Below are 14,947 nucleotides of genomic sequence, written 5' to 3'. Positions count from 1 at the left end.
CACCCCAAGGTATCACCTAACCCCAGTGAGAATGGCCCACATCACAAAGTCTCAAAGCTGCAGATGCCCGTGTGGATGTGGAGAGGAGGGAACACTTTCACACTGCTGGTGGGACTGCAAACTAATCCAACATTTTTGGAAGGAAGTATGCAGAATCCTCAAAGAACTCAAATTAGACCTCTCATGTGATCCTGCAATCCCATTACTAATCATCTACCCAGAAGAAAAAAAATCTTTTTATCGTAAGGACATTTGCACTAGACTGTTTATCGCAGCTCAATTTACAATTGCCAAAATGTGGAAACAACCTAAATGCCCACCAACCTAGCAACGGATTAATAAGCTGTGGTATACGTACATCATGGAATACTATTCAGCCATAAAGAGATGGAGACTTTGCATCCTTTGTATTAACCTGGATTGAGTTGGAACACATTCTTCTTAATAAAGCATCAAAATGATGCTGAAGCAAGAATCCAATGTACTCAATTCTAATATGAAGGAGGTAGATGAGCTAATACAAGGGTGAGGTAGGGGAATGAGCCAGTCAAGAGAGGGGAGGAGGGGGGGGGAGGAGATGGGGAGGTCACGGTGTATGGCACACCTCTGGGGGGCAGGACACAATTATAAGAGGGACTTTACCTAACAAATGCAATTAGTGTAACCTAATTCTTTGTACCCTCAATGAATCCCAAACAATAAAATAATAATAAAAAGAATAAGACAGACAGGTACCCTGCTCTCTTTTGGCTTATAGTGCAGAGAATATAGAAAATGGGTGGCTGTAGGGGGAAGGGGGATTCTGAAGATTATGCAGAGAATTAGAATGAAATGATAAGTGAGAGAGTGTCCTGAGAAACTCTCTATTTAATCTGAAGGACAGAATCTGGGGTTTAATGGTGTGGAGAGGTTTCAAGAATTTTCTCTGAGAGCAAGCTAAATATTTAAAATACCTTTACACTTTTGAAAATCTGTGATTCTAACACCCAGGTGCTTCAGCTGTTAAGAAATGAACAAGGGAAGGGTCTCATGTTCAGCACTCTGGAAAGCCGGCAGTTACAGGTTTTGTTTGGTTTTTGTTAACTGCAGTACTGTGTTTCTCAGCACTGCCATTACCGGTGTCAGAAACAGGTTTCAGAAGCCACAAAACATTTCTCAGAAAGAGAACTCTTGAAAGGAAATACACATTCATATTGAGAATCTGAAAGTTCCTTGCAATCATCTTCAGATAAGCTAGTTCTCAAACACTATTCTCTGTGGTTCTCAGGAAAACACAGACTATGACCCTGCTTAGAATACTGCTAGAATCTAACAAGCATCACTCCTGGCCTCAAGACCCACCAAAAAGAGCATGATACAATTAAGATTCAAAGTATTTACCACATGCAAGAAAGACACAAAGTCAGATACCAAAATTAACAAGTTAATTTAGAAAGTCTGATACTGCCAATCTTAAGGAGAATCTTCCTACGTGTTAAAATTTGCAGATATAGTGTTTGTTAGGCAATATATTTGAAAATCTGGAACATGTTGTTATCTTAAGATTTTTGAATGTTTTTAAAAGTTCTTCCTATGGAAGTTTGAAGCAGAGGAAAGAAAGGTCAGACTTTTTCCTTGGCACAGGAATAACCTTTATAAATGGAAATCCCATGACATTTCTTTCTCTTTTTTTTGCAGTTTTTTGGCTGGGGCTGGGTTTGAACCCACCACCTCTGGCATATGGGGCCAGCGCCCTACTTCTTTGAGCCTCAGCAACTGCCCAATCTCATGACATTTCAAATAACCTTTTAGTACATTATTATTTCCCTCTCTTTGCATGAAATTCCTAAACCTGTCACAAATGTTTAAGTATTCACCGACTCTACACACTTTTTTTTTTTTTTTTTTTTGCCTTGCTGCAGATGATTATTTTAACTCAGAGAACCTAGATGTGGCTAGTCTTTGTTGTCATCATGGTCATCGTTGTTGTTGCCACCATCATCCATATCATCTGCTACTCTAAGGCTATTAAAGGGCCTGTGTCAGTTACCAATTTGGTAATAATAAATTGCTTTTCCATTGTCTTCGTCTGTTCTGACTGCTATTACACATATCTAGATGAGGTAATTAATAAACAGAAATTTATTTCTGAGTTTTATCTCTTCTCAAGAGATAAGAAGTTTACTAAATTTGGGGAGAGAGTTACAATCAAGGAAATGACAAGCCCAAGTTGACCTATGGCAGTGGTTCTCAACCTTCCTAATGCTGTGGCCCTTTAATATAGTTCCTGTGGGTCGCGACCCACAAGTTGAAAACTGCTATTCTATGGGTTTATTTATTTTAATGGGTTTTGTCTTTTAAGGTATTTTCAATTTCAATCTTAGTGTTTGGAGACTAAACCTTGTTAGGATTTCCACTTTTGCAAGACCCCAATTTTCTGAAATATTCCTTTTCACATTTGCTTTCAAATCAACCCAGTTCTCTTTTCATCCTATAACCCCTTCTCAAAACATAGCCAGTAGCTGCCAACACTCACTAGAAACATTGTTTTCCAGTCTTTTCCCCTAAAGTCACATTCTCTTTAGCTACATAATCCTCCAAGTTAATACAGAAGTTGGTCTGACCAACCACGATGTAACGGGAATTGTCATCTCTCTAGACTCCATCATCAGTTTCTGTACTGTCCACAACTGGTGCCACACCCATGTCACATATTTGAGGGATTTTTATTATGGCAGCACCCTGTTTCAGATACAAATATCTGGCTTGAACTAACCACAAGGTTTCACCCAACTGCAGGGTATGTAGGGAGATATGCCTTACAGGCAGAAAACTAGGCCTGGGTGAACACAGGAAGTTTCTACCACATCTTCCATGACCAGTCTGTCTAATTAATAATTCCTCACCCACAAACTTCATTTTTTTAGTTACATTCTTTTTCCTGATTACATGTGACCACTTTATCATCTTGTATTTGCTGCTTGTCATTTTGCTGTTCATTTCCCCAGCTAGATGGTAAGTTACGGACTTACTCCCCTTTTGGCTCTACAGGTCTTGACACGGTACCTCAGAAATTATAGGTGTCCTATACAACATATTTGTAGGAATACTGTGTAAACTGATAAATGAATGAATGAATGAGACTTAGATTTTTCTCTTCTCTTATTGCACAGCCAGCACCATGCCTGTTTTATTCAGCTTTGAACATGAGCCCCTCTGCAGAGGTCATGACTGTCTGAGCCTGAGTACCATGAGTACCTTGAATTTCCAACCTTGTGATGAACAGTAGGTAGCTTATCCAGAGAGGAACAGGTAACACCAGGAAGAAGACAGGGTCATGAGGCAGGCTCCAGGTGCAGCTAAAGGACACCTGGACACCTACTCCCATCCACTTTCCTCAGAGTCACCAAGCCACAGTGGGGGTGGTGAAGGCGTAGGCGGGGCCCAGTGGGGACTCCTGCTCTCCTTCCTGCTCAGCTCAGCTGCTTCTGTTTTGTTTCCTGGGCACAGTTGTCCACCCTACTACCTCCCCCATTCTCCAACATCTTTCCATACACACAAGTAACTGAACTGCTCTAAGGAGGAATTTTTCTTTTCACTTTACCTGAGAAAGCAACCAAAGGCCAAAAACTATTTTTCTATGTTTATTATTATAATCAATAATATTAATGTAATTAATTATAATATTTATATTAATAATAATTAATATTATTTATTTTCTATTTTTCTATATTTCAGTTTTAGATTCAATAAGAGTTTCACTTCCTTTTGAAGGCAATGAACCAATCCTGAATAAATTTTGTTTACAGCTAGTTTAAGAGTTTCGCTATGTGTGATTCTACTGAGGCACTGTACCCAACTTCCTTTGGAAGCTGCACGCCCCTGCAGTACTTACCATATTAAACTAATTTCAGTTGGCTACTACTAACACTCTTTGGGGTCCCCTAACTCCATGACTATTCATCCAAATCTCTTTCCCAGGTTCTCCTCGCTCTTCCCAAGAATCACTATTGCTACTAACTAAAATTCAGTCCTTTCCACCTACACACCCAGAGTCACTCCCTCTTGGTTCCATGATTGACAAATGACCTTGGCCAAGCTAATTAATCTCTGTGCTTCTGTTCTCCTATCTTTAAACTGAAAATAATATTACCTACTTGACTGTGTTATTATGAAGATTAACTGTGTTGATACATGTCATCTTCTTATAATAGTGCCTGGCACTGTAAATGCTTAAAAGTGTCAGCAGTTATCATTATTCTCCTTTCCTGTGGCTTGGACAAACAAATGTATGTGAACATTTCCAAATTTTCAATCTCTAGCCCTGCTCTTTGCTAAATTCTACATGGGCATTTCTAACTCCTTAGCAGACATCTTCACTTGTATGTTCAGCAATTATCTCAGAACTCATTTTACGTGAACACCTTTTCTTTACTCCAGGATTGTGATGTTTTTCAAGCTAGAAAATCAGGGTTCCTGGCAGGTGCCATTTCATTTCTTGTGTAGCTTGATTCTGCCTCAGAACCACACCTCAGTTTGGACCTCTCCTCTCCACGCCCCCTGAATGTGGTCCAGGACCTTATTATGTCACCCCACTGTAGTTTATGCCACACAGTCCTATCACAATTAACTTCCTGAAAGATGAACATGTCATTCATTGGTGGCAGGACTGCAAAATGGTGCAGCCACTTTGGAAGGAAGTCTGGCAGTTCTTCCAAAACTAAAATGCTCTGACCATATGTTCCAGCAGTTTTGCTCCTTGGTATCTACCCAAAGGAATTGAAAACTTATGTCCACAGAAAAACTTGCTCATGGATGTTTATAGCAGCTTTATTCATAATTGCCAAAATGTGGAAACCAGCAAGATGTCTTTAATTAAGTCAGTGGATAAATGGTAAATAAGCTCTGGTATGTCTTGGCAACGGAATATTATTCAATGTTAAAAAGAAATGATCTATCAGGCCATGGAAAGACATAAAGGGAATTTAGATGCATATTACTGAATGAAGGAAGACAATCTGAAAAGGGTACATGCCATATAATTGCAACTATCTGACATCCTGGAAAAAGCAAAACTCTGGAGACAGTAGAATGATTGGTGGTTACCAGAAGTTAAGGGGCAGGAGAGGAATAAAAAGAGCACAGAAGATTTTTAGGACAGTGCAACAAATCTGGATTATACTCTAATGGTGGATACACGTCATTGTATATTTGTCCAAACCTATAATGTGTACACCAAGAGTGACCACTAATGCAAGCCGTGTATTTGGGTGATTGTGATGTGTCAATGTAGATTCATCCTGTGTAGCAAATGCACCACTCTGGTGGGGAATGTTATAAATGGGGAGGCTGTGCATGAATGGGGCCAGAAGATACATGGGAAAACTCTGTACCTTCCTCTGAATTTTGCTGTGTACCTAAAACTACTCTTAAAAATATTTTAAAAAATAAATCTAGACACTGTTATGAACATGTGAACAGGATACAGAATACAAAAGCTCATAGCAGTACTGTTTATAACTGCTGGTAAAAAAAAAACAAAGAATTGGCAATAAACTAGTAAAATAACTAGTAAAAATCAACATAAGAAGTGGTAAACATAATCAAAGAACAAATATACAACAGCAGATAAGATAAACTGAAATATCCAAATGAGAGAATATTATACAACAATGTAAAATAAGCCACAATCAACAAGGATGAATCTTTAAAATGTAATACTGAGGAACAAATATCAAACACAACAAGTACACTTATTATGACTCCACTTAAGAAAAATTCAGAAATAGTCCAGACTAAACTATTTTCTGAGGATGTATATGTAAGTGATAAAACTACAAAGAAAAACAAGTGATTAAGAATCAGGACAGGTTATAAACCTTTTTTTTTTTTTTTTTTTTTTTTACAGAGTCTCACTCAGTTGCCCTGGGGTAGAGTGCCATTGTGTCATAGCTCACAGCAACCTCAAACTCTTGGGTTCATGCGATTCTCTTGCATCCTGAGTAGCTGGGACTATAGGTGCTCACCACAACACGCAGCTGTTTTTTTAGAGATGGGGTCTCACTCTTGCTTAAGCTGGTCTTGAACTCCTGAACTCAGGCAATCCATTCACGTTGGCCCCCAGAGTGCTAGGATTACAGGTGTGAGCCAACGCGCCCTGCCAGGTTATCAACTTTGAGGCTTGAATGAGATTATGACTCGAAAGGCAGAGAGGGGCAATCCAATGTTGTATTTCTATCCCAGAGTGAGGGAGACAGTGATGCTTGCTTTATAATTATGCTATATATATCTGTTGTATTAATAGTATTTTTTCCTAGCTCTGGGTTGTAGTTCCCCATTTATAAAGCAAAAAATAGAAAGCAATCCAATTACATTATTTTCCAGATGAGAAATCTCAATACTCCCAGTTGCCCAGAGGACAAGTTCCGTGCTTCTACTTGAGCACAGAAGCACTTCCCCGTCTTGCTCCAGACATCTCTGCGCCCACTTTATGCCATGTACCCTGGTTTCCAGCACCCCTGTGAACCCCTTACATTTCCTGTGCGTGTATCTCAGAGTCGCCCTCAATACCATGCCCTCTCGCTTCCCTGTCTTGCTGCCTTGACTGACATTTCTCTGTTCTCCACTTGGCAAATCACTTTCCTCCTTTAATACTCAATCCAATGTCACCTCTTCATTGAAGTTATCTTCAAAACTCCCAAAGTCAGCATTTCTGTTTCTTTGCTTTCTCACCGCTTAAAAATAAATAACGTGCAATAGTTCCTAACATGCCTATCGCATGCAACACTCCTTTCCAGAGTTCTGTCTCTCCTCCTACACGGAGAGGTCCTGGGGATCCGGGACCTCTTATTCATCATTGCCTCCCTCAGTACAGTCTGTGGTTTTCCACCCACAAGTCTTACATATGAAGTGGCTGTCACTACTTTGCATATTAGCCTTATTTACTTATAGAACTACCTCAACGTATGTTATATGATTTTCGTGGGAATTAAAATGAGGCAGTATGATGGGCCCAGCTCAGTATTTAGAACATGTTAATTTCAGTTATATTTTATAAAAGGTTTTTCTTGAAGTGGTGACTCAGAAATATGCTAGAGGGCGCTAATCCCCTGCTTTTTAATAGGCTATTTGCACTCCGGGCCCTTAACATTGACCTGCTCATCTAACCAGAAACCAAAGAAAGAATCAGATGTTTAGTAAGTAAAATATCGACCACATTTATTTAATGAAATAACGTCACCATTCAAGTGTTTAAGTCTGTAATTTATTTGAAATTATTTGGAGGAAGAACAATCCAACAGCCAGAGTGATGATGGCTGATGGCATTTACCACCTGTTTTGGTCCCTGCTTGTCTACATTCCCCAAGCCAGGTCTGTCCAACAAGCAGTGGAAAAATCAAAGCAGGCAATGTTGATTTTGGCCATGCCCTAGCCTGCTCTAAAGGGAAGAAATGCCGAACAAGGTGTTTCCTCAATTGTACAATCGAAAGGTTCACTGGGGTCCTCAAACTTTTTAAACAGGGGGCCAGTTCACTGTCCATCAGACTGTTGGAGGGCCGGAATATAGTTAAAAAAAAACAACTATGAACCAATTCCTGTGCACACTGCACATATCTTATTTTGAAGTAAAAAAACAAAATGGGAACAAATACAATCACACCGCCTCATGTAGCCCGCGGGCCATAGTTTGAGGACCCCGAGGGGCCTTTTCAGTTATAACATTCTGTAATATACAACTCTAGCTCATTAAAGAAAAGAAACATGCATGACCTGTTTTTAAAAATGGGAAAAAAAACACGACCAAAAAGTGACAAAATTTGATCAAAAGTAAAAAAAAAAATTAAATCTTCTCAAACAGAATAAAACAAAGCCTTGATTCCAATTTTTTCTTCTATTTTATGCTGGTTTAATAAAGCAATATGAATAGCAAATGATTGCTGCCTGAAAGATATATTGATTGTGAAATATATTTCTCCCTCTTCTATCTCTCCACACCTTCTGTTAATAAGTAGCCTAGTCAAATATTATGTTCTATAGAAGACAACAAAGTAAGTTTATTTTATATAAAGCATTAGTCAGCTGATTGAAAGCATCCTAGTTGTACAATGACTTCATTCACTTCAGCCACCTGAAAAACCACAAACATTTATGACTAGAAGCAAACCGCAGGGAACAATACTAAATTAATGGATGGAGAGGAAGAGATTAGTAAATAATTTGATTTTATCTTTGTAAAACTCAAAGTGACTCATAGTTTGGGTGCAAGATGAAACTAGGAACTAAAAACAGAAACATATTTTGTTTTATTTTGGTTTTGGGGTTAGAATCTTACTTTGTTGCCCTGGGTAGAGTGCCATGGTGTCATCGCAGCTCACAGCAACCTCAAACTCCTGCGCTCAAGCGATTCTCCTGCCTCAGCCTCTGGAATAGCTGGCAGAAATCTGTTTTTGCAACTGATGGCATATCTTATACTCTCTGTAGGCCATGCTGTACGATCCTGAACTATGTATGACAAATATTTGTAGTAATTTCTAAATTGTGAGGATGTCCTTCAATTTATCTTTAATACAGATGATCTATTTGAAAACAAATTTTCTACACGTCCTTGTGAGTTTCACAAGATTAAAGTAACCAATTGTAGTGAAAATTTGTTTTGATATAACTATGCTTATAACTCAATATTTTAAACGATTGTAATGTATCATTTTGAATACTCCACAATTAAAATGCAAGGAATAGAATATTGTTTTATCTTAAACTCTATGCAATAGTCCATCATAATTGCTGGCAAGCTAGGCACAGTGGCTCATGCCTGTAATTCCAGCACTCTGGGAGGCCAAGCCAGGTGGATTGCTTGAGCTCATGAGTTCTAAAACAGTCTGAGCAAAAAGCGAGACCCTGTCTCTACTAAAAATAGAAAAACTGAGGCAAAAGGATCGCTTCAGCCCAAGAGTTGGAGATTGCTCTGACCTATGATACCATGGCACTCTACCCAGGGCAACAGTTTGAGACTCTGTCTAAAAAAAAAAAAAAAATTGCTGGCATGTGTCTTTGATCACATTTCTTAACCTTTCTGAACATATCTTCTCAATATATAAGGTGGGCCTATAGTTATTATTTTCCTTACAGTGTGCAGATGTGTATAAGATTCTTTGAACTCTGCTAGGCCTCAGTAAGATGGCTACTATTTATCACTGCTTTCTGGTATATTTTAACATAACAATGGGGTAAACATGGTCTGGGTAATTTTTCATGAATTTTAGCACATTTTATAAAATAAGCCTACTATGCTGGCTCTTTAGATACCATTAGAAAACAAAACTTATTTTACATAATTATCAAATATCTTTTCATTCCCTACTTCTTCCTCGGGCATCCAAATTTTTACTAAAAACTCCTCTCCTCAGTAGTGAGTTCATAAAGGTTCTCTCATCATCCTATAAGATTCTTAAAACATTCACTAGGCAACACAGAAACTCTATTTAGAAGCAGGGAAAGCATGCAGTAACCTATATGAGATACTTCCCTTGCCAGGCTTTTTCAGGAAATCTGGTATACTTGGAGGTGCCAGTGTCTGACTCTCCACGTGTGCAGGTGTGGCTGACAAGCCAGCTGAATAACCAACTCCCCAACCACACTGCCTGCCTGCATTCCCCAACACCCACACCACATTGTCCTGTGTTCTCTAGGAAGTCTGCTATGCTGATGTGGCCATGCTTTCTCAATTGTACAATGTCAGGAACTCAAAAGGCATTTTCTTTTTTATTATTATTAAATCATAGCTGTACATTAATGCAATCATGGGGCACCATACACTGGTTTTATAGACCGTTTGACACATTTTCATCACACTGGTTAACATAGCCTTCCTGGCATTTTCTTGTTATTGTATTAAGACATTTATATTCTACATTTACTAAGTTTCACATGTAACCTTGTAAGATGCACCACAGGTGTAATCCCACCAATCACCCTCCCTCTGCCCATCCTCCCCCCTCCCTCCCCTCCCTCTCCCCCTTCCCCATATTCTTAGGTTATAACTGGGTTATAGCTTTCATATGAAAGCCATAAATTAGTTTCATAGTAGGGCTGAGTACATTGGATACTGTTTCTTCCATTCTTGAGATACTTTACTAAGAAGAATATGTTCCAGCTCCATCCATGTAAACATGAAAGAGGTAAAGTCTCCATCTTTCTTTAAGGCTGCATAATATTCCATGGTGTACATATACCACAATTTATTAATCCATTCATGGATCGATGGGCACTTGGGCTTTTTCCATGACTTAGCAATTATGAATTGGGCTGCAATAAACATTCTGGTACAAATATCTTTGTTATAATGTGATTTTTGGTCCTCTGGGTATACACTCAAAAGGTATTTTCAAGGGCTATCGCTGAAGCTTACCAACAGTCCATTGATTGCTAGTGGTTACAACATCCCCCACAAATGCTGTGTTGTTTTAAGTTGTGCTTTGGCATCTGGGTTCTCTATCCCATTTCGGACCACCCTAAGTAATAGCTATATAGCAACTGCTTGTATACATTTTTAACATCCATCTTTCACACGTTCCCTATCCTGGAGACTGAGCTTTAGGGATCCCACATCGCTCAGAGACGACGATGCTGAAACAGCTCCAGGATCTACTGGGAGCATCTCTCAGTTCACAGCTACATAAGGGGCTTAGAATGTTAGCTCATAATAAGAGCTAGAGCTCATTGTAAGAACTAAGTTCTGCCTTAACTCTTCAGGCTACTGTAACAAAAATTCCACAGACTAGGTAGCTTACAAATGACAGAAATCTATTTCTCACTGTTCTGGAGGCAGGAGGTGCAGGATCAAAGCACCAGCAGATCTGGTGTCCGCGAGGACCCACTTCCTGGTTCATAGGTGGCCATCTTTGTGGCTGTAACCTTACTTAGTGGAAGGGATGAAGGGGCTCTCTGGGGTCACTTTCATAAGGGAACTAATCTCATTCACAGGGGCTCCACCCCCATGATCTAATCACTTTCCAAAGGCCCCACCTCCTAATACCATCACATTGATTATTTGGTGTCAACATATGAATTTTGAAAGGACAGGAAAACATTCAATCTATAGCAAAGCTCAGTGTTAAGGTCTTCTGAGGCCATAGACTTTGGTATTCCATTTTTTTATTCATACATTCAATCAATTCATCAATTATTTCTCGAATGCCAAACATGTGCCAGAACCATGTTCATACAATGAACAAGAAACCGTCCCTGCTTTGAAGGAGTATGGGCTAGTAAACTAGACAGATAGAGTAACTATTTCTGTGATCTTTTTGTATCTCCTAAGTGTGAGTCACCCAAGGAGTGTATTCAATAAAACCAATCAGTTTTTTGTTTTTTGTTTTTGAAACATTCTCACTTTGTCACCCTCGTTACAGTGCCATAGAATCATAACTCATAGCAACCTCAAGCTCTTGGTCTCAAGTCATTCTCTTGCTTCAGCCTCCCTAGTAGCTGGGACTACAGGCACCTGCCACAACGCCCAGCTATTTTTAGAGACAGGGTCTCGCTCTTCTCAGGCTGGTCTCTAACTCATGAGCTCAAGCAATCCACCCACCTTGGCCTCCCAGAGTGCTGGGATTACAAGAGTGAGCCACCAGGCCCGGCCCCAGTCCGTTTTAAATTGTTATTGCAGTTGATATTTCAACTGTGATAATTCTGTGAATTAATCTTTTAAAACAATCAAATTTTCTGATCTTCAGTTCTTTTGTATCAAAAATACAGAGGTTTAAATATATAGAGTTCCTCAGAACTCAAATAAATGGCATGGATCCATTCTTTTGTCAGTAAAACAAATTCCCTAGAGAGTGGTGTGAATGAGTTTAGAAATCAAGATTATCTGAACGGGAAGGCAATTATTAATGGGACTCTCTTCTATTGAGTCCTGGACAAAAAGTGTAAATGACAAAGACTGGAAAGTAAAAAATAGAGAAAACAGCACAAGATGTTTCTTTCACACAAAAAGGTACTTCTGTTATCCTATTACCATTTCTCTGGAAGAAAAAGAAAGTGACTAAACCATTAAAAACTTTTTTGTTCAGAAAATGATTCCTAAACAAATACTAAAAACACTTCACATTGTTTAATTTGGAATTTGCTGGTCTGACTGGAATGTTTTTAGAAGCTCTTGTCTTAAGAAATTCTACCTTAAACCAAAGCCTCAAGGGCCTATCCTAAATCATTAATGTTTCCACTGAGACTTACCACTGAAATCATATGAGCATTCCATAACAAAGACTTCTCAATAATGAATTTCTAGAGATCTTCAGAAAGACCACTTTCACTTTTCCTGATTTAGAAAGTACTGCTTGGTTAATGAAAATGCTTATGCAGTTCGTGCTATTTCTTTTTTCAATGAAATGGGGTGAGGGAGTAACCTCTGCCTTGCCCTGGCCTACTTTGCTCTAGCCATTTTAATCTCCTTGAAGACTCTGAATAACTGAACATAGAAATAGTAGGGAGATTTGGACAATTTCCTAGGTTTATTAAGGGATAGCTAGGGTAAGTGGGGCAGAGCCATGACAGACAACCATGCTCTTCTTACAATAAAAGGACTCAGAGACAGACAGATGATTGGGGAACCTTGATTCACCATCTTCCCAACATTTCCACAAATTATAAATTTCTTAGGTCACACAGTTGCCTGTGAGCTGGGCTTTAAATATTCCCTCTCCTCACAAAAGCAAGACCCTGTCTCTGCTAAAAATAGAAAAACTAGCTGGCGTAGTGGTGCACTCCGGTAAGCCCAAGAGTTTGAGAATGCTTTGAGCTATGACGCCATGGCACTCTACCTAGGACACAGAGTTAGACACTCTGTCTCAAAAAAAAAATAAGGCACCAACAATTAAATCTTTAGCCAGAACCTGCCCTTGGATTCTAGGCTTGCACATATCCACTTGGATGCTTATAAAGTATCTTAAACTTAAAATGACTGAAACCAGCTGCTGGACACTACCTTCCACAGTTCATTGCAACTCCGTTCTTCCAGCTGACTTCCTAGCTCATCATCCAAGTCTTTGCTGCAGTCTTTTAGGGCAGGTTTGACCTGATCCTGTTCCCATCATTCTCTGCTCACCCTCTTCTCCAGGCACACGGGCTTCCTAGTCCTGAAACACACCAAACATATACTGATCTGACTACTTTTTTTTTTTTTTTTCCAGTTTTGGGCCAGGGCGGGGTTTGAACCCACCACCCTGGGTATATGGGGCCGGTGCCCTACTCCTTGAGCCACAGGCGCTGCCCAATCTGAAGGCCTTTGTAACTGCTGTTCTGCCTGGAATGCTCTTCTCCTACATGTCCCTGCAGCTCACCCCCTCACTCCCTTCAAGTGCTGCTCTGGCGTCATCCCATGAAACCAGTTCTCATAGAACAGTACCAGCTACCATCACCGTATACCACTGCCCCCTGCTTCCTTCACATTGTACTTATCACTAATTGACATTTTTTACTCTTGTCGTTTGCCCCCAACCCACCCATGCAAGAATGTAAACTATTTGAGGGCCAGCTTTTATTTTATTACTGCTGTTCTCTACCGTATCTTCAGTTCCTAAAACAGTACTTGGCACATAGTAGGTATTTTGTAAATATGTTATTATCGTTCTTATGACTTGTCAACTCAACTGAAAAGTGATGGAAGGCTTCTGCTTAAACGTATATTCAATATTTAAATTTATTTCTGTTCCTTCCTATAATCCTAATAAATTGACAGTGAATGAATTTTTCTTTTTCTTTTTTTTTTTTTTAGAGACAGAGTCTCACTTTACCACCCTTGGTAGAGTGCCATGGCATCACAGCTCACAGCAACCTCCAACTTCTGGGTTTAGGTGATTCTCTTGCCTCAGCCTCCCGAGTAGCTGGGACTACAGGCGCCTGACATAACGCCCGGCTATTTTTTTTGTTGCAGTTTGGCTGGGGCCAGGTTTGAACCCCCACCCTCGGTATATGGGGCCGGCGCCCTGCTCACTGAGCCACAGGCGCCACCCGTGAATAGATTTTTCAAATAACAGACAATGGAAGTGGAGACATCAATAAAACCCACCCTGATAACCCCATTTAAAATTACAGCCTCCCTTCCCTGTCTTCTTACTCTGTCTTTTCCCTCCATAGCGGCTATGATTTTTAACACATCTCACTTTTACTCAAAAATTGTTAGTTTTTTATCCCTACAATGCAAGCACCAAGAAGCAGGCATCTTTATTCTATTTTCTGATATGGTACTAGAACAGCACCTAGCACTTAGTGGATGCCCCAAAGTATCTGTGGAATGAGTGAATGGAGATGAAAACAAGACTGTGGAAGCTGAGAGCAGATGGACAGATAGGAGCTAAACAGGAGCCTAACACACACACTAGCAAGAGAATGCAGCTGGAGTTGCCAGAAACAAGCCAGTTCACCCTGCAGACCTGCAAGCAGGCTCAGGAATTGGTCGCAGTTGCCTCTGAATGCACATGAGTGGAAAACAGAACCACAGTAGACAAACTGCAAGAGGGTTTGACTCCCTGAAAAGACTGAGAAAGGGGGTTCTGGATTTAAAGACACAGCATAGCTGAGCATGGAAGGACTGTACTTAATCCAGAGGGTAAGTGTCTGCCTACTGAATGGTGAGATCTCCAGTCCCCTTGTTCTAGTTGACTTTGAGAACACAAGCAGTTAAAACCATTAAGCAACCCCCTCTCCCAGTTTGCTCCCTGATCTCTGGTTAAAATTGTTCTATCTAAGAGAAAACTCAGTACAGACTTCTCAACAGCAACACCAGAAACCAAAATATCACGGCCTGCACAATTCTGAGGACAAGTTATTTCCAACTTAGAACTGTTAGTTAAGGGATCAGTTGAATGAAGGAAAAAATAAAGATTTTCTTCGGACATAGAAGGAGGAAAAGCATTTACTTTCCATCCATCCTTTCTCAGGTGTCCCAGGGAGGATGTGCTCTGCC

General features: G+C 39.9%; 1 protein-coding gene across 1 annotated transcript in view; it reads right to left on the bottom strand.

Moving 5' to 3' along the window:
• Positions 1–13,075, bottom strand: part of CALHM5 (calcium homeostasis modulator family member 5) — a 61,689-nt gene extending 48,614 nt beyond the window's left edge. Inside the window, exon 1 of the mRNA XM_053591623.1 lies at positions 12,968–13,075. Within this exon, the coding sequence (XP_053447598.1) occupies positions 12,968–12,981 (14 nt within the window). The 5' untranslated portion in view covers positions 12,982–13,075. The remainder of the gene's footprint in view (positions 1–12,967) is intronic.
• Between the last annotated feature and the right edge of the window lie 1,872 nt (positions 13,076–14,947).

The sequence above is a fragment of the Nycticebus coucang genome, chromosome 5 (genome assembly GCF_027406575.1).
Source record: "Nycticebus coucang isolate mNycCou1 chromosome 5, mNycCou1.pri, whole genome shotgun sequence".
Lineage (NCBI taxonomy): Eukaryota > Metazoa > Chordata > Mammalia > Primates > Lorisidae > Nycticebus > Nycticebus coucang.
Note: the sequence above shows the minus strand (reverse complement) of the source record. Positions and strands in the feature narration are given on the sequence as shown.